At 25.1% G+C, this 26,420-nt stretch overlaps 2 protein-coding genes across 2 annotated transcripts; one reads left to right on the plus strand and one right to left on the minus strand.

The window, feature by feature from the left end:
* Window positions 1-1,685: 1,685 nt before the first annotated feature.
* Window positions 1,686-9,642, plus strand: LOC123268969 (cilia- and flagella-associated protein 298). Its single transcript, XM_044734435.1, has 6 exons — window positions 1,686-1,824; window positions 1,937-2,086; window positions 2,173-2,258; window positions 4,108-4,278; window positions 4,388-4,603; window positions 9,568-9,642. Exons 1-6 carry the CDS (start codon window positions 1,686-1,688, stop codon window positions 9,640-9,642), a joined length of 837 nt encoding a protein of 278 aa, XP_044590370.1.
* A 2,894-nt stretch (window positions 9,643-12,536) lies between these two features.
* LOC123268511 lies at window positions 12,537-25,114 on the minus strand. The gene is made up of 5 exons (XM_044733661.1): window positions 23,982-25,114; window positions 21,044-21,254; window positions 18,997-19,457; window positions 15,614-15,911; window positions 12,537-13,497 (listed from the first exon to the last, which is right to left on the minus strand). Exons 1-5 carry the CDS (start codon window positions 24,122-24,124, stop codon window positions 13,216-13,218), a joined length of 1,395 nt encoding a protein of 464 aa, XP_044589596.1. The 5' UTR covers window positions 24,125-25,114; the 3' UTR covers window positions 12,537-13,215.
* Window positions 25,115-26,420: the final 1,306 nt, after the last annotated feature.

Genomic DNA, 26,420 nt, shown 5'->3' on the forward strand with positions numbered 1-26,420 from the left:
ATACTTATCAATGTATTTCAAGTTAATACTAGTCATCAAATAATTATTAAAAATGCCTATGCAAGTGTATAAAATTTTTAAGTGTTCCAATTATGTCGTATTTAAACTATTGAAGTAAATCTGTATGTAAAATGTGTTAAATTAAATGATAAACAACAATATGTACTATTTTTGTGTTTACAGTGCGTCAGTGGCATTAAAGACATGATAAAAGATCAATAATAATAATAATAATAATAATAATAATAATAATAATAATAATAATAATAAATAACTCTATACATGTATTATATTTGTCATGTCAAAAATATAACATACATCTATATTCTTGTAATCAATATCTTATCGATTGTAAATATGTATCATATTAAAATGACGAATATATATAAAAATATATTATATTGATTAAAAAATATTTTGTTTTATTTTTTTTATCTTATTTTATAAGCTAAGAAGTTAAAAATAAGCTGGATATGAAAAATATTATTGTTGACTTTTTTTTTATTGATTCAAATATAATTTATTTTTAAAAATTTTTTACCAATGTCAAAATTATTAAAATTCTTCTCAATATTTTACTTGTTTAAATAAGCTAAAAATGAAATATTAAAATTTGATAAATATTTTGAACATTTTTAAAAACAAATTAATAGATAATTTTAGAAAAATTTAAAATTTTGAATTTGCATTTATTTTATTAAAAATCGCTTATAAAATTTTTAAATAATTTTTAATTAAAAAAGATCTATAATTTATTATAAAAATTCTAATTTTAATAAAATATTTTAAAAAATACTTGTTAAAGTAAATTAAAAATGAAATATTCAAATTTAATAAATATTTTGAACATTTTTAATAAATAAATTAATAAATAATTCATTGAAAAAATTAAAAATTTTGAATTTGCATTTATTTTATTAAAAATCGTTTATAAAATTTTTAATTAAAAAAGATCTATAATTTATTATAAAAATTAAAATTCTAATTTTAATAAAATCTTTTTAGATAAATATTTTAAAAAATACTTGTTAAAGTAAATTAAAAATGAAATATTCAAATTTAATAAATATTTTGAACATTTTTAGAAAACAAATTAATAAATAATTCTTTGAAGAAAAATTAAAAATTTTGAATTTGCCTTTATTTTATTAAAAATTGCTTATAAAATTTTTAAATAATTTTTAATGAATAAAAAAAAATCTATAATTTATTACAAAAATTAAAATTCTAGTTTTAATAAAATCATATTAAATAAATATTTTAAAAAATATTTGTTTAAATAAATTAAAAATGAAATATTCAAATTTAATAAATATTTTGAACATTTTTAAAGAACAAATTAATAAATAATTCATCTTAAAAAAATTAAAAATTTTGACTTTGCATTTATTTTATTAAAAAAAAAATCGCTTATAAAATTTTTAAATAATTTTTAATGAACAAAAACAAAAAGTTGATAATTTATTATAAAAATTAAAATTCTAGTTTTAATAAAATTTTTATCCCAATTTTCAACTTGATGTAATTAATTCAACATTATTAAATCAATGTACGGTTGTCAAGGAAACTGTTTAACTTAGTTACCACCTTTTCAAACAAATTTAACCCCTGAAACTCTGAGACTTACTTTTTCTTATTGAATAAATAACAGTAAAAAATTTTTATATTAAAAATAATAGAAAAAAATGGTCCGCTTACATGTTAAAAAAGGAAATGAAAGTCAATTTCTGTATGATACCACCGTTGATACACTTGTTGACGATGTTATTCAAGAAATAACTGTTATTTACAACGGTCGGCTAAAGATAAACCGGATTGCCTATGGTACGTATCCACGCTATTTCTTCTCTTACACAAATATCAGTACAATTTGATAATTGATAAATGATAATCAATATTATTATTAATAAAATTATTTATAAATTCATATTTATAGAAATGGAAGAACTTGCAAAACATGGTACAATGTTGCCGTCTGATATGATGGGATTAACGGATGAACAAGTGATCGAGTTAAAATTAAAAGACGAGTGGGCTGATAAGTGCTCGCCTATGGGTGGTTGGACGTTCAATAAAGACGTTATGGGTAAAAAAAAAAAAAAATTTTATAATAAGGAATGATAAGAAGATTATTTTTAGAAAAATTATAAACTGTAAAAATTAATTTAATAGGCCGTCGCAATGGTCGCCAGCCGAATGAAAAAATGCAAGAAGTTCTGAAAAAAGCTTGTAAGGATGCGCAAGCTATGATAACTAAGGTAATTATTATTATAATGGATGATTGCAATAATGAAAATTAAAAAAATAATAACTAGCAACTTTGCAGTCACTATGTGACTGCCGTGACTTGTGAAATATAAATAATTAAAGTTTTGCTTCATTAAATAATGATTATTGTTAAATTACACTGTACTTTCTTAAATATTGAAGTTTTTAAAGGTATAAGCTCATCATGATGTTAGACTCATCGAGAGCTTTCATTTGAGTACCCACATGCATTTTTATATATTTTTCATATATACATATATATAATATATATAAATATATGAAAAATTGATGTGGGTACTCAAATGAAAGGTCTCGATGAATGTAATGTCAAGGTGAGCTTATATCTTTAAAAATGTCAATAGTTCACAAGATACAAGGTCATTTCTTAATTATGACATTTTTTAAGATATAAACTTATTTTGATGTTACACTCTTCGAGACCTTTTATTCAAGTACCCACATGGCATTTTTTATATATTTTATATATATGGTATTTGTGAAATATATAAATATATAAAATATATGAAAAATTTATGTGGGTACTCAAATGAAAGGTCTCGATGAGTTTTACGTCGGAGTGAGCTTATATCTTTAAAAATGTCAATAGTTCACAAGATACAAGGTCATTTCTTAATTAATGACATTTTTTAAAATATAAACTCATTTCAATGTTACACTCTTCGAGACCTTTCATTCAAGTACCCACATGGCATTTTTTATATATTTTATATATAAGGTATTTGAGAAATATATAAATATATAAAATATATGAAAAATTGATGTGAGTACTCAAAGGAAAGGTCTCGATGAATGTCGGGGTGAGCTTATATCTTTAAAAATATTAATAGTTTACAAGATATTTGTTAAATTGCACTGTACTTTCTTAAATATTGACATTTTTAAAGATATAAGCTCATCCCGATGTTACACTCATCAAGACCTTTCATTTGAGTACCCACATGCATTTTGATATATTTTTCATATATAATATATATAAATATATAAAATATATGAAAAACTGATGTGAGTACTCAAAGGAAAGGTCTCGATAAATGTAATATCGGGGTGAGCTAATATCTTTAAAAATATTAATAGTTTACAAGATATTTGTTAAATTGCACTGTACTTTCTTAAATATTGACATTTTTAAAGATATAAGCTCATCCCAATGTTACACTCATCAAGACCTTTCATTTGAATACCCACATGGCATTTTGATATATTTTTCATATATAATATATATAAATATATAAAATATATGAAAAATTGATGTGGTTACTCAAATGAACGGTTTCGATGAGTGTAATGTCGGGGTGAGCTTACATCTTTAAAAATGTCAATATTTCACAAGATACAAGGTCATTTCTTAATTAATGACATTTTTTAAAATATAAACTCATTTCAATGTTACACTCTTCGAGACCTTTCATTCAAGTACCCACATGGCATTTTATATATAAGGTATTCGGAGAAATATATAAATATATAAATATATGAAAAATTGATGTGGATACTCAAATGAAAGGTCTTGATGAGTGTATCATCGGGATGAGCTTATATCTTTAAATTAAAAATGTCAATAGTTCACAAGATACAAGGTCATTTCTTAATTATGTATCTAGAGATAGAGAATTTTCGAATGCAGCCTAAATACTTATCATAATAAATTGACTATCGGTGAGAATTAAGTGAAAATGCACAAATTTTCAAGTCAAGACTGCAATGAAACTAAATTTCACTAAAAAAATCGATTTTATCATATGACTATTCTGGAAACAAAATTTTTCTTATTTTCTTAATAATATAGATAAACAATATTTATTAATATTGACTCGGCAGAAACTTGTTGCTGAAGATAAGCTGATGAGTTTAAAAATAGTTAATGAAGCGTTGGATCTACTAAGAGGTGCTTCAATGATAGTTTATCCGATGGGCTTACCACCTCACGATGTTATCCGCAAGGAATTCGAAAACACTGAACATTTAACGGGAACCCAGGAATCGCTTGAGGTAATCCGGGTATCCGTAATTCCGGCAATCTTATCTGGATAAGCCCGGATAAATAAACATCTTTAAACATCTTATAAATATAAATATAAGTATGTAAATATTTATCTAGGTGATGGACGTACAAATGACTCAGCTGTGGTTCTCCGGCAAGGAAATGATACGAGGAAAAAAGCTCAAGGATTATTTGGGCGGCAATGAGAAGACTAAAATCGTCGTCAAGCTGCAGAAACGCGGAACTGGTATGCCAGCTCGCGAGCCGCTGATGAATGATGATGAGCGCAAGGAATTTATGATGCATGCTTATCAACGCCAGGAACAGCTTAAGGTAAGCTTTTTTTTATCTGTGCTGTTGATACTGAAGCAGTTGGTTGACAGGAATTTTTTACAGTATATCCTAGATGTTTTTTTTTAATTAGAATTTTATTAATTAAATTTTAATTGATTGAAATTTAAAGTTAAAAAAATATTGATTAATTTTTTGCTGAATTTAAAATAATTATTTTAAGATTTTTGACAATAAATTTTCTTTTTTTATACGAATAATTATTTATTGTAATTTCTATGCAAAATTAATAGATAGTTTATTAAAAAATTTATAGAATTTTCAAAACTAAATCAACAGATTTTTAAATTTAAAAATCTATATTATTAAAAATATAAGAAAAATATTGTGTCCAGGATAGTCATATGATAAAATCGGTTTTTTTAGTAAAATTTAGTGTAATAGCAAAGGTCTTGATTTCAATTTGTGCCTTTTCAAGGTTTCATTTCATTCTCACCGATGGTCAATTTATTATGATAAGTATTTAGGCTGCACTCGAAAACGCTTTATCTCTAGATACATAATTAAGAAATGACCTTGTATCTTGTGAACTGTTGACATTTTTAAAGATATAAGTTCACCTTGATGTTACATTCATCGAGACCTTTCAGTTGAGTACCCGCATCAATTTTTCATATATTTATATATATTATATATGTATATATGAAAAATATATCAAAAATGCATGTGGGTACTCAAATGAAAGCTTTTGATGAGTGTAACATCGGGATGAGTTTGTATCTTTGAAAATATCTATAATTAAGAATTAACCTTGTATTTTGTAAAATATTGACATTTTTAAAGATATAACTTCATCCCGAGGTTACACTCATCGAGACCTTTCATCTGAGTACCCACATCAATTTTTCATATATTTATATATATTTTATATATGTATTTATGAAAAATATATCAAAAATGCATGTGGGTACTCAAATAAAAGCTTTTGATGAATGAAACATCTGGATGAGCTTACATCTTTAAAAATATCAATCATTAAGAAATGACCTTGTACCTTGTGAAATATTGACATTTTTAAAGATATAAGCTCACGCCGACATTACATTCATCGAGATCTTTCATTTGAGTACTCACATTAATTTTTCATATATTTATATATATTATATATATGTATATATGAAAAATATATCAAAATGCATGTGGGTACTTAAATGAAAGGTTTTGATGATTGTAACATCGGGATGAGCTTATATCTTTAAAAACGTCAATATTTAAGAAAGTACAGTGCAATTTTATTTAATAAAGCAAAATTTTATTTATTTATAGTTCACAAGTCACGGCAGTCACATAGTGACTGCAAGGTTGCTAGTATTTTTTTAATTTTTGAAATTTCTATATAAAATTTTTAATAAAATTAAAAAATTCAAAACTTTTAGTAATTTTAAAAATAACATTTTTTAATTAATTTTCATCCCTACTATTAATTAATGAATATGAAAATTTAGAATGAATTAAGTAATACATAATTCATAACTTATAATTTTTAAAAAACTTACTTAAAAAACTCCAGAAACTCCCGAAAGAATCCAACTTTTATACCATCAAGAATAAATTCAACTTTTAAAGTTTTAATAAAATTTAAAAAAGTTTCTAAGGGAAAGAGAAATTTTCCATGGTAACAAAATAAAAAAAGTTAATGAATGAAAAGTACAAGTTTAGTTTACTTATATATAAACACGGTATAGCTTAACATATAATTACATATGATTAATGTGAGTTGAAATTCAAACAACAAGAAAATAAAACAAAAGTTTCGTGAGTAAAATGAATAAAATAAGTTTGCGAAAAACAAGAGTAAGGAAACACAAGAGCAGCATCGATTATTTAATATTTTTTCCACAGTAAAGTAGCACGCTTTTTATCGATCCCACTGTCCTGAAAAGACTTTTATATCTAGAATAGTAGATTACGAGAACATGTTACACGATATGCGATATACGATTTTTAATTTATGAGCTTCCCTATTAGACTATTAATAACACACAATAAATATTTACATTGTTTGTTTGAATTTTTATTAGCGTCGCAGAAATAATTACAAGTATTAAACAGTACAGCAATCCATGTTTTACAGTACAATAATTATTTTTATTAATTACAAACAAATAAAACCCTAAAAATAGTGAAGTAATATTAATATTATATATTTAAATAAAATAGCAGACACACCCGGTATATAAATAATTTATTTTACTCAGAGTTTTCTACTACTTTCATTGATAATTTTTTACAGTGGCAATTTTTTATTAAAAAATTAATTGTTAATTCTCCACAAGTCTGTTGATTTCGATTGAATTTGTACGTTTGTTTACTGAAAAATTAAATTAAGTGGCAGGTGTTGAGATCGATTTGATACGAGGCCTCGTTAGACCATGCGTGATACATTTATTCTTTATTATTTTAGTTTCATTACATGCTTAGTATATAATATTCACTTAGAGCTGAATGTATGAACAAATTTATATACACGTATACATGAAATACAGTAACACATTAAACAAATGGAAGAAGGCACGTAGATTATAGTGATTATTTTTAATTAATTACTTTTTTAAGGCGATACTTCACTGTTCGTGCTTTGAAAGTTTTAATATTTTTTTTAATCAATACACAAATTTTTTATAGATGACAATTTTTTTTATTTCACTCTTTTTTTCCATTAGAATATTTTTTTTTAAATTGTTATTACTTTGAAATTCAATTAAAATTGTAATTGTTATATGATAATTAATTTAGCAGATATTTAATAATTTTTAGAATTTTTTTTAACAAATAAATTGTGGCAAGAAAAATGAGAAAAAAATATTCAAATTTAAAAAAATTATAAATGCAATTTTTTAAAAATAATTTTTCAGAAAAAATTTGTTTATTATTTTTATTTTACTCTTTTCTTCAATTGGAAAATTTTTTTAAAAATTATCATTACTTTGAAATTCAATTAAAATTGTAATTTTTATTTGATAATTAATTTAGCAGATATTTAATAATTTTTAGAATTTTTTTCACAAATAAATTATGGCAAGAATGAGAAAAAAATATTGAAATTTAAAAAAATTATAAATGCAATTTTTTTAAAACAATTTTTCAGAGAAAATTTGTTTATTAAATAAAATTAAAAAATTATCAAGTGTCTGCTAACTTTAATGTCATAATTTTTATTGCTTAAAATTTTCAGTGCCAAAATTTAAAAATTACATTCAATTTAAAAATTTAAAAATATTTTTATATTTTCACTAAAAAGCTAAAAAAAAATTTTGTAAACTTTTTAATAATAAATTTTTCAAATTACAAACAGTGATTGCCTTAAATTTAAAATAATTTCCTCACGTAAAAATAAAATGAATTTTTGAACAAAAAATGAAAAGTATGAAAGTGATTTTTATTTAACAATATTAATAAATTATTTATATAGACATTTAAAAATACTTAACAATATAAATCTTATGTATTAAAACAATTGAACTTATAATTTTTTTTTTAATTTCTTTATTGGAATGTCAGCAATAGGCCACAGAAAAATTAATGTTTCTCTTTAAAAATCTAACTTATTATCTTAATCTTAAATGTTGTTAATATTATCATCCATAATTATCAATAATAATTTGTATATCAGGAATGTGGACAAGATAGGATCATAATAACAAATTACATTATTATTTCTGCGACTTTTCGGTCATTTATTAGACTTTCCTCAGGCATCTGAAAATTACAGATGTTAATAACCAACAATGTTTTGTATGTGGGCTAACCGTCGCTATGCAATAACAATTTTATACGTGTCGTGTTTTACTTTATTTCTGGAATATTAATATTAAGAATTAATAAATCTACCAATTTTGTTAATTTTGTGATGATTTATATGACAAAGGCAACTGTGAAATGTACACGAAGAGGAAAGAATAGAACTTATTCCTATGTAGAATGGTAACCATTACCATGATTACATAGTAACGGAAAATTTTGTGAGAATCCTATGTAGATTTTGCGAGCAAAAATCTTAGAAATTGTGATAAAAATATGAACAATCACTCATTCGATGCGGAATTGAATTCTGAAAATAATGTTGTTTTTTTATTTTTTTGATGAAAATTTCAATTTGTTATTAACAAAAAATATAACCAAAGTAAAAAATCTCAGTCCCTTAAAGAGTTCAGATTTATTTTTTAAACACTATTTTTTTACATTTAAATTAATATTCTATACTAATGTAATACTGTAAAAATACCAAATATCGTCAATTTAATAAGTTATTTATTTATTTTGTAAATGCTGAAATCTACCTTGAGTAGTATAGCATTATTTAATTATAATATTTATCGAGTTTTTTTAATTAATTTTAAGCTTGTTTGACTATGTATCTTCTTTGAGATGAATAAAAATTACGGCTGCCCAATTTCAAAACACAGTAACTAACATTTCAACATTTTTTTCAATTTTTCTTATTAAAAAAAAGTTTGCCCGCCAAATTGATAAAAAATTTGATTTATGAATAGAAAATACTTGAATATAAATATTTTTAAGAAAAAATACTTGAAATTAAGGTCTAAAAGTTAGAAAAAATGCAGCAATACTAGAAAAAATCAGGTATAAAAATTTTACAGTTAAGGTAAAAGCCCCAATAGATGATCATGTACCAGTATATGATCACTCCATGTATTTGTATACCTATATTTGTGAATATAGATATACAAATACATGGAGTGATCATATACTGGTACGTGATCATCTATTGGGGCTTTTACCTTACTGTGTTTTAAAATTGGGCAGCCGATTATTTTTTTCAAAAAAAAAAAAAAATCTCAGTTTTTCGTAAATAGCTCAATAATTATTGGTGTTATCAAAAATCGGAAAAAAGATTCTTAAAGAAGAGAAAATTTCTGAAAAAAGCCTCGACTTTCGAAACTCTAGCTTGAAAAACAATAATTTTTATTTAATATTGAAAATAGGGTTCCGCGCGACTTTTGTCACACAGCCGCGCTGATGCTGAAATACGACGGCAGTTGCGCAGAACCCTATTTTGAATATTAAATAAGAATTATTGTTTTTTAAGCAAGAGTTTCGGAAGTCGAGAATTTTTTCATAAATTTTCTCCTCTTTAAGGATCTTTATTCCGATTTTTTTATCACCAATAGTTATTGAGTTATTTACGAAAAACTGAGATTTTTTATTTTGGTGATGTTTTTTGTTAATAAAAAATTGAAATTTTCATCAAAAGAATAAAAAAACAAAAACATTATTTTAAAAATTCAATTCCGCATCGAATGAGTGATTGTTCATATTTTTATCACAACTTCTAAGATTTTTATTAGCAAATTTACACAGCGTTCTCACAAAAATTTCCGTTACTATGTAACATGGTAATGGTTACCATTCTAACATAGGAATAAGTTTTATTCTTTTTTCTCCGTGTAAGATAGTGATTGTTGGAATTCGTATTATAGTAAATATTGTAATTGTAGCAATTGTTATGTTATTTTGTTGGTTATTAACATGTTTAATTTTCAGATGCCTGAGGAAGGTCTAATAAATGGCCGAAACGTCGCAGAAAGAATAATGTAATTTGTTATTATGATCCTATCTTGTCCACATTCTTAATCTTAAATTTGATTGAATTGTAAAGATTAAAATTTTTATTACAATTGTGATTCGCTGAGATAAAATTTTAATAGAGTCAATTAAATATTTACGATAAAAATCTGTCCCAATTATAGTTTCGAATTCAATAATGCGAAAATATTACCGTACAAAATGTTGATGGCTCGAATGATTTAATATTATTACTGTCTTACTTATTATTATTTTTTTAAATATTAACGTTAATTTAATAATGACATTAAATGGTAGTAAAATGCAATTTTAAAAAAATCGGTACATCAAAAAGCTGTACAATCGAGCATATCTTCAACATTTATACTTATTAGAAGATATATGGATGTAATTCATATACATAAATATCCACTGACCGGAATAAGAAATAAAAATCGATCGATGTGAAATATTGGACAAGGTAAACTTGTGTAAAGACTTTTTCAATTTTCTTTAACTTATTTTTTCGCTCTCTCTCTTTCTCACTCTCGCTTTCGCTTTTTAATTTCCTTGCTCGGTGTATTGCTATTGATATTTACTTTTCTTTGATAATATTTTTTTAATTGCTGCGAATAGAATAAAAAAGGCATCACGGTTACGTAAATATCAAAGCTAAGCTTATTGGCCCCAGGGAACTTAAATGTTTGTATTTTTATAATTATATTTTTATTATTTATTATCATTATTATTAATGAAAAAAATTAAGTAAGAACCGTAGAATTTATTTCAAATTAAATACAAAAAATTTCTCATACAATAAATATATATTTTACACTAAATGTTTTGCATTTATCAGTAAACATTTTTTATCTTTAAATTAACTTTATGACTCGAGTTATTTTATAAATAACAAAAAGTACTTGACTTGAAAACACGCAAAATTAAAAATAATGATAATGGCAAAACTCACTAAAATAAAAACTAATGAAATATTTATTTGACAACTCACGTTATACATTTCTTCCTCAATAACTCTAGTGAAACATCGCGTCTAATTTTTGTGATAAATGAGGAAGACATTACTCGATTTAATGCGATACAAATATAGTTCTAATAATTACTATATTACTATAACTATTATTAATATTATTTATTATTCAAATATCATACTAGTGAAAAATACTTCTAAATGTGAAAGTGCATTATTTAAATCTCTTCTTCCTTCCCTCCCTCACAAACACTAAAATTAGGGAGAAAAGTTTTATAAACACTACTATAATTTATTATTAACAAAATTATCATTCAATAACTTTTAATTAATAAAAAAATATTATAAATTTACAACTTAAATTATTTTGTATCTGAGTATTTCAACGGATTAAAAATCTTTTTTATAAAAAATTAATATATTTTATTTGAGAGATGAATTATTTTAAATGTTATTAATTTAGTTTTCATTCATTAATTTGATGATTCGATTTTTAATTTAATGATCAATATTTGTCGCTCTTTTATTTTTCAAACTTGCAAAGTATTTATTTTAATGAAGCGGGAGTAAATAAACTGCGTAATTAATAAAACTAATTCAATATTATTACACAACTATTCGGTTTTTTATCCGAATTGGTTTTTAAATAATAAAAAATATCACATATTGCTGAAAGTGAGGAAGCAATTGAAAATTTTGGACATTCTTGCTCTTGACATTGAACGTCTCATATTAGTGTTCCAATTTATCTACTTATAATTACAATTAATAAAAACCATTATTACCAAAAAATCAAAGAAAGAAGAAAAAAATTTTTTTCTTGAAAATTTTAGCTTCTACACTGAAAGAAGGATTTATTTGTATTAAATAATATTTGTTAATAGTTAACAAATAATGTATTAGAGACCACTTTTGAGTATTAAACAAATATTTCTTAATATTTAAAATTATTTGTTTGTACTTAGTAAATCTGATATTCATTTATTAAATATTAATAAATCTTTTAAATACTAAGAAATATTTGTTAAGGACTAAAAAATGGTTTGTTAAATATTTACAAATATTTTTAACTATAAACAAATCCTTTTATCAGTGTATACAGAAAAAAATGTACTTGAATCAAGTAAATAATTTGGAAGAATTTTATCTTAATTTAAGTAGAAAAATTCTTAAACTAAGAAATTTTTTTTGGTTTAAGTAAATTTTACTTGATTCAAGAATTTTTCGTTTTAATCCACACAGTAAAAATTTTTGCGTCATTGCGTCGAAAAATTTTTATGTTAAATATTTAACACTTTTTATGTTGATTTAACAGAATAAATATTAAATTTGCACATAAAAGTGTTAAATATTTAACACAAAAAATTTTAACACTAAGTTTTTGACGCAATGACGCAAAATTTTTACTGTGCAAGACAATAAAACGTCAAAATTATTTAAGAATTTTTCTCTTGACTCAAGTTAATTTTCTTTTCTGTTTATGAACTGCTCGACAATACTTTATCCAGATAAAAATTCTCAGAGGTTAAATTAACTTCCTTTGATATTAATTTTTCCTTATTTTTTAAAAAGAAAAGAGCAAACCTTCAACCACCGACATTTAATTATAAAATAGAAAGAATTGTTTTAATAGTTAACCTGTCATTTATTATTATTAAATGTCAGCGGCGTACACTCGTACTAAGTTTCGTTGGTAATCGATTATTAATTTTGTTGTTATATCGCGTACAATTTATATATAGAGAGAGTAATAGAAGCCGACAAAGCAAAATGCCAATAGGTCAAGTAAAACAAGGGCCTATAGCTTCGTTAATCGATAATTGGTTTTAAATTTCTTTAAGTTAAGATTCTTAAAAGTTTCATTATGCTATATATAGATAATTATCTTCAAGTTTAAAGTCTGTCGATAAGTCAACTCAAGTTTCAACTTGAGACTTTCTGAATATAATGGATGAGTTTTTATTTAAAAATGGGCAAAACATTTGTTTACGTATTTACGTATTTAACAAGAATCTTCGGCGTCTGTGTCAATCAACGGGAGCTTTTCGTACATCGACGGGTTTATATTAAGTTTTAATTGCTAAAGAGCCATACTACGTATCTCTGTTGCTGTTGAATTGGCTTGAGTTGTCGATCCAGAGCTTGCTTGTACTAGCCCTTCGTCTTCACCCTCACGTACTTGTCGCTCAGTGCAGTATCTGCATCGCATTTTAGTGTCATCACCGACTTGCACTGACCGCGTTATTATCACGAGTGTCAGGAAACTTATTATGAATAATACTGATGGCACTATCGTTGCTATCAATAGTTCTGTTCGTGTTTTATTCAAGTCGAAACGTGCTACCACAAACGATGAATCGTTCTGTAATTTATAAATTTATTTGTTATTTAAAATTCATTTATATTCTGCACTGAGAAAAAAAAGTACTACTCTTGAGAAAATTTTCTTGTCATAAAAATTTATATCGACGTTCTAATTAGCAAATTGTCTAACTCCATTTTAAAGAATCTTCTATTTGTACGAAAAAAACAATTAGTTCAAAATTTATTATCACTTTAAAAAACCATTTAATATCATTATTATCTAATAGAGATATAATATTTAGGTTTAAATCATTCAAATAATTTATAATTGGATTATTGCTACATTAAAATGTTAAAAAATCACCCTATAAAAAATAAGGAGTTAGACAAATTGCTAATTAGACCATCGATATTTTTGTTAATTTTCAAGAATATATTTTCTTGTCTCAAGAATTGATCGAATTAATCGAAGTATTTTTTGTTTAATTCAAGTGAACCTATTCATTTATTAATCTATCAAAATTAATGCCAATATTTTATTATCATGATAGATATTGATATTTTTTTTGTCAAAAAACCAAAATTCATTTTAAGTTAAACGATTTTTGAGCCAAGAAATTTTTTTTTTTGGACAAAAATTATTTATAAAAAAAAATCAGCTACAGAAAATTTAGGAAAATTTTTCTATTACAAAATTTGAAATTTTTGAACCAACTTTAATTTTTTTGTGAAAAATTTCGAATAAAAAATTAAGAAAAATATTTTTTTTACGTTTTTTTAAATGTTGGATTAAAATAAAATTTAAAGTTCTTAAAAAAATTTGAAACATTGAAATTTTCAGGTAGAAAAGGAGTAAAAATTTTTAAAAAATAAACTTTGACAGTAAGATAAGATTTTTCTTTCTTTTAAAGTCAAAGGAATCCCAGTAAACTTTTTTTGCCTTTGTCGACTTAATACAACTTTAACTTTCTAACTCGGAAGATGATTAATAATCTAAACTTTACACTGAGAAAATATTTCTATTAAGAAAATTTTCTTATGGAAGTCTGAGAAAATATGAGCGTGACAGAAATTTTCAGTTTAAAATTTAATTCTTACAGAATTTGTAAAAATTATAATCTGAAAATGTAATTTATCCATTTTGTTTAGGCGGCACGTTAGAGTATAAAAAATATAATTTTTGTATTATTATTTTTTTTGTGTATAAGTAAGAAAGTTGATACTCCCAAAAATTGGTTAGCATATTAAAAATATTGTGTGTGCGTTTGTTCTACACACACGGAAAAAAGAAAAATCGAAAGATTACAGTATATAATGCAACGTGGCGCTTCGTGATGAAAACTAGAAAAATTACAGTTTCAGATTGTAATTATTACAGATTTTATAAGAATTACATTGTAGAATGTAATATTTACATTGAAAGCTCTGAATATTAAATTAAAAAATTGAATTTAGAAAAATGTTATTTCAAACTGTAATTTTTCTAGTTCTGATTACGACGGGACCGATTTTACATTTTATATTGTAATTTTTCGAATTTTATTTTTTCCGGGCAGTAAAAAATTTTGTGTCATTGCGTCAAAAAACTTAGTGTTAAATATTTAACACTTTTATGTGTAAATTTAACATTTATTCTATTAAATCAACACAAAAAAGTGTTAAATATTTAACATAAAAATTTTTAACACAAAATTTTTTGACGCAATAACGCAAAATTTCTTACGGTGTAAAGAGAAAAATTTAAGTTAAATAGAATTCAAATTATCCCTATCCCTAAATAAGTTTGTTTGTTACGCTTTCACGCGAAAACTACTTAACTGATCATCATAAAACTTTGTACACATATTCTTGGAGGTATTAGAAGTAATATAGGATACTTTTCATAAAAAAAAAATTTGTTTTTTACGAAATATAAAAAAATTGTTTGAAAAGATTCATTTCTATTGTAATGATCTCTGATATTTATTTAATGGCTTAAATGCGAGCGAAGCCGGGGATAAAAGCTAGTATTTCTTATACGAACAAATATATATCACAAGTCACGTAATTAATTTTGTAACCGTCGAAACCTATCCCCATACTCATCAAAATTTATCATTCCCCTACACCCTCATATTTCCGCGCTGATAAAACTCATAAATAAATACTTCAAGTATAAAAATTTGAAAAATTACCCTTTTATGAAAACAAGGATATCGGCTCTGTGCAGTTTGATTATCTCCATCGCGTCCGTGAGTTTGCAAAAAATCACGACACTCGCCTCGAAGAGTGTTGACGCAGCCCTCGAGGTTGATATAGAGCCTGGAAGTATTGTAGATGGTAAGTGAGCGCTGAGAGGGTAGGTACGCGTTCGTCGGATCGACAGGCTTCCCCAGGCTCTTATCGTAGAGGTTCAAGAAGGTCGTCAAATTAATCCAGGGCCCTGGCATCGAGGCTGAATCCACCAGTGTGCCATTCACGCAGTCTTCCGTCCTGGAACGGAGAAAGGAAAGGGAAATTCACTCATCCGTTTCCATTTTAATTACACACTCCCACACTTCCGCCCACTTCTGTTCCACTTTTACTTTTTCCTTCATTACTTAGCCATTATATTTTTCACAGAACAAATTAAACTCCCGCAATTAACGTTTTTATTCACCTCGCTGAAAATGGAAATTATATAAGACTCATTTAATTGTCGAGGAAATTATTTTTTTTATTCTTTCCTTATCGTCCTTTTTAGTTTTTATTGGATCGCTAAAAGTAGAACTCGTTTATGTCTGGGTAAACATTATTCCAACGTGTATGGAATGGATGTAATCGATCGTCTATGACTAAGCTTGTTTACTTTTTAAGAGGAGTGCTTCTACTCGATGACGTGATAACAACTACCAATAATTTACTTATAAAATTATTTTTATCTCCATTTTATTCTTGATGTTAATACCGATAGTCAAAGTCTACTTTTATTTCAATTTTGCAAAAATTTTTAATTTTTAATTATAGTTAAAAGCTATTAGAAAAATTAAAAAATTCTGAAGACACAAAATAAAAGTATCCCAAGCACGCAAAGGATCATTGAAACTTTTTTGTTTGAAATTAAATTATTTATCATTTTTATTCTGAAGTCTACAATTTCACATCCTTATTTTTTATCCTTACAATTTATCCTTATTTTTTATCAACACGCTTTTATTAGGTCGACCTGTATCTATCTATCTGTCTATCTGATCGTCAAAATCTTTCAACGTCATCGCTGCCGACCTTATTGTAGCTGTAAATTTGAAAATTTGCATACGTATCAAGGACCAATGACAATACAATTTTTTTATAATTTTGTCCTAATTTCTGATCAAGAAAATTAAGATAAAAAAGTGACTAATTTTGAAGGAGAAATATATACCCTTTATAAAATGACAGTAAATATTGTCGTTTCAATTAAGAAAATTATTACATTCTGTTTTAATTATATTAAAAAATTTTTAAAGAAATTGTCGTTTAAAAAATTAAAAAAAAAACGGTTTAATAGCGAGCCAGACTAAAAAGTATAAAATTATTTCGGATAAGTTTAAAATGAAAATAGAGTGATTAAAAACGATTAATTTTATTGTAAAAAAGAGCATAAGGTTCTTTCTAATTTATTTTTATAATAATTTTACTTTTACAAGTATCTATCATTAAAATAAAAAAAATTTGATCAATCATTTCACACTTTTTTACAATAAATATTGTTGTTTTAAGTAAGAACATTATTAAATTCTGTTTTAACTATATTAAGAAATTTTAAAAGAATTTATAGTTTGAAAAACTAAAAATAAAGACGCTTTAATAGCGAGCCTGACTAAAAAGTAGAAAATAATTTTGAATGAGTTTAAAATAAAAATAGAGTGATTAAAAACGATTAATTTTATTATAAAAAAGAGCATGAAGTGCTTTTTAACCTTTTTTTATAATAATTTTACTTTTACAAGTATCTATCATTAAAATAATAAAAAAAATTGGATCAATTATTTCACACTTTTTTACAATAAAATTAATTTTTTTTTTATTTTAAACTTATTAAAAATCATTCAAAATTATTTTCTATTTTTAACTTTTTTAGACTTTATTTTATTTTGTGAGCTTTTTTGCTTACATTTAATACTCCAAGTTAAGTAAATAAATGATAAAAGTATAGTATGAATATTTTATATCTATATCTAAAAAATTGCACACAAAAAATGGGCAATTTTATTTAAAACATACACTAAAACATTTTCCATGTACAGTGTGCAGTGACAGCAAATCGCTTCCTCAATTTCAAGAATCGATTTATTTCTCGTACGTCCGCGATGTGATTATCATCAACAATTTAAACCAATCATTAAACTGGCATGAAATTATTTCTCCGAATAAGCTGAGGTCATAAATTGGAATATTTTAATAGATCAAACCAATAATTCATGTTTTTTAAATAAATAAATAAATGATTAATTTAAAGCTTCAATAACCATAAATATATCGCAAGAAATATTTGTGCAAAAATTATATATTTCACTAAAAGCTTCTCAGTCTCTCGGGTTACAAAGTAAATCATTGACAAATGCACGGCACTTAAGCCCAACATTACCTCCGGTGGCCTCGGTGTGCATCGATTTTATCTTTTTTTAAATGTATTCATAATAAATTCACCACGCAAAAGGGTAATTATAATAATAATTATAATATAATAGGTAATATTAAAATAATTATACATAAAAAAAATTAACTTGATTCAAGAGAAAAATTCGTGAACCAATGAAATCATTTTCAAGAGCTTCATCGTCTTGATTTAAATAAATTTTACTTGATTCAAAAATTTTTCTTTTCACATAAAGAAAAATTTCTTGACTGGAGAACAAAATTCTTGGCTCAAGAAAATTTTCGGGGTCCAGAAGGAAGACCAAAGTTGTGTTGGCCGAAGTAAAAATTTTTCTTGAAATTCTATTTTTGGTGGAAGTAATTTTTTCTTAATTCAAATTATCATAAATACTTGATACAATAAATTTTTATATTTGATCAAGATTTTTAGATACTTTAGGGAAGCAGCGCCACCTACTTTAGCTGAGAAAAAAATTTTCTCACCTTGAGAAAATTTTTCTCTTGAATATTTGATACCCATTTTATATTATTTTAGCGTGCAATTATACATATTGAATGAAAAAAAATGATTCAATATTATTTGATCTTCCTATTTGACATTTTAATCAATAAAAATATTAACGAAAATTTACTTCTATCTTTATATTTAATTTTTTGGAGCAAGAGAGAAATTTTCTTAAGACAAGAAAATTTACTTCTATCAAGAACTAAATTTTTTGGAGCAAGAGGCTGAATTTTCTCAAAAAAAGAAGATTTTCTTGACTTAAATAAATTGTCTTGGTTCAAGATACGTATTTCTTAAAGCAAGAGAATTAATTGTTGGACTAAGTGAAATTTCTTGTGCCAAAAAAAAAATTTCTTTTTCGCTCAAGAAAATAATTAGGAAAAATATTTTCTTGGCTCAAGTGAACCTTTTTTTCTGTGTTGAATTAAATTAATAAAAAAAAAAAATTTATACCTGATAATATTTCCGTCAGAGTTGACAGCAAAACAGCTGGCGAAAATAGCCGTATCATTGCTTACATCTTCCCAAATTTTAACAGGACTATCTAGCCTCGTCCCGTGTAAATTTCCATTAGCCTTATTGAGTGCTAATGCACGAGAGCATTTCGCTGTAATGATGCTGTCATCTTGTATCAGATAAACATTAATATTATTTGAATTAATCCTGGGACAGTAGCGATCGCAGGAGAAGGGACGTTTTATTTTGGTGCATCTAGAGTTTTGACAGTCGAAAAACCCGTTTAGTTTCATGTTATCTTTCTCGCTGTCAACAATAATCCCGTCGGCTTTGTGGTGACACAACACCAGCTCGCTCATATTGGCACAATGGCCTAGACTGCAATTGAATACGCCTGTTAGAGATCCGCACTCGCTCCCATTGTTGCAATTGTATCTTTTCAATTTCAGAAGATTTACCTGACAAAATAATCATTTGTTTTCAAGTCATGCCCATTATTTTTTCTCTCACAAAAAATAAAACAAGATCAAGGGATTCAGACATAAATTTGAGCCAAAATGGGCGTACAAATTTATTTTAACTCAAATCCTCCGGTTTAAATTTATGTCTGATTCCTTTATATATTTATCATTCGCTTCGTTTATTTTATAGGTCAATTGAAATTTTTCATAACAAGAAACGTCGAGCAATTAGATTGCTCAGACGTATCTTGTTGTGAGTTTTGTCTTTATATACTTATACAGTAAACTTTTGTATAATTGTGAAAGAGCAAGTGTTTTATCGGTGGAACAGAAATTCTAGAGCGAATAAGAGACCGTCAAAGAGTCGACGGTTGCCGTGGAAACCGAGGGATGCCCTTCTGGCATTTAAACATCCCTGTATTTGTGGATATAAATTTTCCAACGTGACCTTCATTTTTTTTTTTTTTTTTTTTTTTTATTATTTATCAATAGGCTCCCGTATCTCTCGATAAAAGAAAACTATCTTATCTTTCACAAATTAATAGCGAAGAAATTCATTTAATACTGTGAGATAAAATAAAAAAGTTTAACATAACGTAAACTTTCTGAAAACCATTGTTCATTTTTTTACTCATACACTGAGAAAAAAAAATACTTTATTAAGAAAATTTTCTTGATACAAAAATTCATGTTCTTAAAAATTTTTAAGATTATAAACTATCAGACATATTATGTTTTTCTTATCTTTGAAATTTTTTTATAATTTTTTCTTTCAAATTTAGTTGAAAAAAAAAAAATTTCTTTTTGTTTTTTTTAATATCTTAAATTTATCTTCTCTTTGCAGATGCTATATATTGTATAAAATCATTTATTATAAACATTCTATACATAAAAATGTAACATATTGTTGTAAATTGCCGAGGGCGTTTCTTTACAAATAAATATATATTCTTAGCTCAAGAACTTGTTAAATTGATTGAAATAATTTTTACTTAATTTAAATAAAGCTATTCTCTTGTTTATCTATTATTCAAAGATAAATATTAATACTCTTCTCTTCAGAAATTATTAATTAATAATTATAGAATACTTGATCGTCATCGAATTTCTTGAACCAAGAAATTGTTAATTGAGTAAAAGTGTTTTTTTTCTTAGTGTAAACTGATAAAAAAAAATTCTTAGCTTCAAAAAATTTTTGCTTGATTTAAGATCAAGATTATTTTTTAAATAATTTTTTTTTTGGCTTAAGATTTTTTTTTTTAAATAAAGTTAATTTTTTCATTAGCTTTTTTTTATTAAGAGAAATTTATTGACATAAAAATATTTTTTCTCAATAATTATTAAAAATATATTTTTTCCTTTGAATAATTGGTTGAATTAATTAAAATAGTTTTTGGTTAAAATTACTATAAAACTATTGATATTTTTATTATTTTTTTTAGAAATGAATAAATTAAATTTATTGAAATTTTTAAGCCAAGAAATTTTTGGTCCAAACAATATTTTTTTTTTTATTATCAGTGTAAAATTTTTGAACATAAATTGAAAAAAAGTTTGAAGTATTTTTCAATTGGAAAACTTACTTGTGGACATGAAACGGTAGCAAACTTAGTACAGTTTTCTAGGATTAAATCAGTGCCATTGCGTCTCACAGTAGCATGAATTTGCGGACAAAATCCCGTCGTTTTGGTCAAACACCATTCTCCACAACTTGCCCAAGCACAATAATTTACTAGTGTAGCATTAACTGTTTGGCACATTACGGGTTCAGGATCGATACCTGCGTTAAATGCCCTGAAATTATAAATTATCCATTGTTATCATTATTTTCTTCCCTTTTCCTTCAAATTTATGAACAAAATAAATTTTGAACTGAGCGAAAATTAAAAGAAAACAATTTCTCTGTGGAATATAAAATAAGACTTGAAAATTCTTTGTAATAGAATTACAAATTTCAAACATTTAAATTCTACTTAATCCCAAAGTGAGTAAGATGTTAATTTAATACCGTGACGCAACACTTTTTACCGTTAAGCTCGCAATCAATTCTTGGAAGAAATTTATTAGTATTGAAATTTAAAATAAATTGTTACTACAGTTTGTGAAATATGTAGAGTTTGAAAGATTAAAAGTTTTTAATTAAAATTCAACAGTTTTTGAACTTTTAATATAATTAGAGTTGCTTTAACTACTTATTTAAAGTGAAAGTTATTATTAATAAATCTAATAAGGTAAAAGACCCAATACCGGAATGACGAAGGGTACATGACTGGTTTTTATTACTTAGAAAATATTCAAATGGTTCATTAGTAATAATAATTCATCCAATCATGTAGAATAAACATGTAGTTACACGAAAATAATTAAATTTATCAATTTTGTCGAATTTAATATTAAAAAAAACATGTTTTTTGAAAAAGTCTAAAAGACCCAGTATCGGAACACCTTAAATGCCTAGTCCCAATACCGGAATATGGTTGACCCAATACCGGAACGATAAATAAAACTAATTTTTTTAATCTAGAGTCCGCTTTTCGTAAGCTGAAGTAATTAAATAATTAATTAACAAATCATAATACTTTAAGTGAATTTTTCTGAATTTATAAAACTAATTTATAAAATGTTATCTTCGACTTAACTTTCGGCATCCTACTACTACCTATAAAAAATTAAGCAGTTAATTCAGAACTCAAATGACATGTGTGCATAGTGAAACTAACAATAATTATTTAATATTAAAAATAATAAAATTACTTTCTGTATTAAATGTTATTTCACAAAAACTTTTGTTATTGTGCTTGATGTAAACAATCAACATAGTATATCGTAAATGTTAATAAATAATATCAATATGACTGACTGTTCCGATACTGGGTATTAGCTCATTTCGGGTGTACCAATAGACGAACAGTAAATTTTAAATAACAATAGGATCTTTTTTGTATTATCAATTAATTGCATCAAATTCTTAGTATTTGTATTAATATATAAAAAAAAAAAATTTTAGTGAAAAGTATTTCCATTAGGTTTCTATGAGCTTAAGATCATCGAGTGATTTCTTAGCAAAACCATTAAGAGACCTTGATAAGTCAGAAATCTAAGACTATTGACATCATTAACATTTTTTTCAATATTTCCAATATAATTTAAAGTTTCATTCATATTTTATTATGTAAAAAAAAGATTGAGGTTTCTAATAAAGAAAAGTTTGTTTAATTTGATTGAGTACGAGATAAAATATAAAATAATAATTGTCAAATCGTTCCGGTATTGGGTCTTTTACCTTATATTATTTAATTTTAATTTAAAGATTAAAAGTTTTAATTTTGAGGGAAAAACATTTTTTTTATGAATTAATATTATTATTCGAAACAAAAAAATATGTGAGTAAAGAGAAATTTTTCGCGTTTTTATGTAAATAAAAAAGAAATGTAATACTGAAAATTCTTTCAATGTTTTAAACTGAATTTCATTTTTAAAAATCGTAACAATTTTTTAATTTGTTTAAATAAAATATTCAAAATTTTACACATAAAAAGTTTTTTTTTTTTAATTTAAAAAAAATGCACAATATTAAAATTTGATTAACAAAAGAACATTAATCTTAAAAAAAATTAAGATCTTATTAATAAAATACAAATGTATACACGGAAAAAAGAAAAATAGAAAAATTACATTATATAATGTAACGTGGCGCTCCGTGTAAAAAATTGGAAAAATTAAAGTTTCAGATTGTAATTATTATAGATTTTGTAAGAATTACAGTGTAAAATGTAATATTTACATTGAAAGCTGAGGAGCTTCGAACTGAGGAGCTGATTTTCAAAAGGGTATCTTTTCATATTTTAAAAGAGCACACGTAGAAAAAAATTTTGTTAAAATAACCGCAGATATGTTCTAGTAACAAATGAGGAGCTGATTTTCAAAAGGGTATCTTTTCGTATTTTAAAAGAGCAGTTTTTTGAACTTTTAAATATTAATTACTTTGAGAATTACAAAGATTTCTAAATGAAAATCGAATTGTAGCTTTATAACCGATAGCACTTTATAGCTAAATTAAAAAAGTCCAATAAAAATATTTATAATTGAAGATAACCAGTTTTTTGTCTCGATTAATCAAAAATGAAAAGATACTCTTTTGAAACTCAACTCCTCAACTGTAATTTTTCTAGTTTTAAATACGACGGTACACTGATAAAAAAATTGACTTGACTCAAGAGCCAAACTCTTGAACCAAGAATTATATTTTAAAGAAAATGTATTAATTCTCTTGATTAAAGAGAATAGATTAGATAATAAATCTAAATTTATTCTCTTGACTTGAGAAAATCATTTTCTTCAAAATGGAATTCTTGGTTCAAGAGTTTGGCTCTTGAGTCAAGTCAATTTTTTTATCAGTGTACACTTACTATTTATAATGTAACTTTTCGATTTTTCTTTTTTCCGTATAAAGAATTAAAAACATAAATCGATAAATTTCAAAGTATAATTATTATATCAGATAAAAAAATAAAAAATTACCTGTGGGACGGCATGTATATAGCAACAGTAAGATAAACCAAAGAAACACAACTAATGACAATAGTAAACTGGCAAAAACAAATACCACCACAAATTCGTCGGTCTTGTTCTGGTATCGAACGTGATTTAAACTTTCGTCCCATATTTTAAAGTTTTTATATAGACATGTAAAATTACTTCCAATTGACCTTATTGAACACCAAATCGTGCGTTGTACTCACATGCCAATTTCAATAAAAAATTCCAATTTTTTTTAGTAATTCAATAATTTAACATCACATTTATATGACTCTGAGGATATACTGTGCTAAATTATCAACTCAACAAATGTTACCTTGCCAGCCAAGAATATATCTATATTTCTCTAGAGAATCATCTCTCATCTATAATTCAAATGAACATTCGTACGAACGAATGACACGCGTACTCAAGTATTCATAAGTTGTTGACATGTTCACAGTTAATTTTAAAATGACTTATTTCAATTAATTTTAACTTTTTAGATCAATGAAAAACGCTCGCGTGTTGATTTATCATAAATCAATAAATGTAATAAATTTATTTTTGTATCATAAATTCGCGATTCACTTTAAAGGAGACATTAATATTGCTTTTTATTACTTCATTTAATTATTATTCATCGCTCATTTAAATACTTAAAAAAAATGATATGAATATTAATATTAAAAATAAAAAAAATGAAAATTATAACAAAAAGTATGTGAGGGAGGGAGAAAGGTGCTTAGAAAAATAATCAGATTATTTTATCTGGTTTAAGTTTACAGTTGGTTTTAAAAAAATAATTTTTTAGTGATTAATAAATATTTAACTAAAACTTTTTAAATATCCACAATTGCACATGACACTGATCTCATTTCCGTCCATTTTTGACGTTTACTGTACATCACACAACCGACGTGACGGTATTTTTTTTTGTTCTTTATCTTTGGTGCCAAAATTTTAAGCGTTAATACAATTATTACTTATAAACAACGAAAATTTTAATTATCGAGGAAAAAATGTCAGCGCAAGCTGACGGTCCGATAATTTTAAACGACTGGTCCTGCTGCCGGTTGTTTGAAAACAGAGCTGATTTCTGGGATGTGCGTATCACCGTGCAGCCGGTTTAATTGTAAATATACGAGTGCGTGCGCGAGCGCAAGAGCTTTCAGTCGGGGCGAGCTTGCGCGGAGCTTTCGATGTGCTCCGCGCTAGAATGGAATTCTAGCTGATACGAGTTTACTTAACTAGACGGTACTATTACTATTGTATACTATAGATATTTTATTTTGGATTTAATACAGCATCTGAGTTCAACTACCCCCGAATATGGTTCAGAGGTCAACTCTCGAGTTTAAGGGCACTCGCGGAAGATAGCGCGCTGATAACATTTTTTATTTTTTTTCATCAATCCACTGATGCTTGTATAATATTTATTTTATTACCGCCGGGGGTTCAGGGTAGGGATATAAATTCTGTATATCGCTTGAGTATTATAAGCTTGTTTATTATTTATGGTTTTACCAGAATTTTTAGGTCTCCAGTCGTTTGAATTTATATTATTCATAAATCTTTTCGAAGTAACATTTTTTAGTTAAAAATAAATTAGAATAACTTGTAATTTTTTAAAGAAACTAATTCTTTTTAATTTGAAAAAGTAATTTTGTAGATTTTTCTATTTCCTACAAGAGTATTTTTTTAAAACAAAATTATGATTCATTTTAATTCTTTATATTTATCAATATTATCAAAAATAATTTACTATCATTTCTGAAAAAGTCAAATTTAAAAAAATATATTTGGATAAATTTTTTTATTTTTTATACAAGTATTTTTTCTGAGTTTAATAACTTTAGCTTCTTAAAAATTGGATGAAATTTTAATTTATCATTTTTTAATTAATTAATTTATTTATTTATTTATTTACATAAAGACCCAACAGCAGTAGCCAATAACAAGGTCACTGTAGAGAATAACTTTAACGTCCTTTTACAAGATTATATTACATATAAAAGAAAAGGTATAAACAATAATGTTTTAATGCACTTGCATTTTGAGAAGATGAAAAGAAAAGAAAAAAAAAAGAAAAGGAAAAGAAAAACTGAAAAATTTGTGTTTTTTAGACATCTGTTTGAATTTGAAATCTTAGCCAAAAGAATTAATACAAAGTATTTATTAAGAGAATGTCGAATGGTGACTAGCTGGCTTAATATTATTGTTTAAAGTGCAAAAAAACTCTACTATTTTTATTTTTCATTTAATAAAATTGAATTGATAGGTAACATTTGGTGGCTGTAAAATATGGAAACTATACATGTCTCCGTAGTATAAAATATATAATTTCTGACTAGTTTCATATCAAAAACTAATCTCTTCCTCTAGCAGCCTCACATATTGGTGGTTGCTATAGAATTTTTTCCGGTGTACAACTAATTTTTT

The sequence above is a fragment of the Cotesia glomerata genome, linkage group LG7 (assembly GCF_020080835.1).
Source record: "Cotesia glomerata isolate CgM1 linkage group LG7, MPM_Cglom_v2.3, whole genome shotgun sequence".
Lineage (NCBI taxonomy): Eukaryota > Metazoa > Arthropoda > Insecta > Hymenoptera > Braconidae > Cotesia > Cotesia glomerata.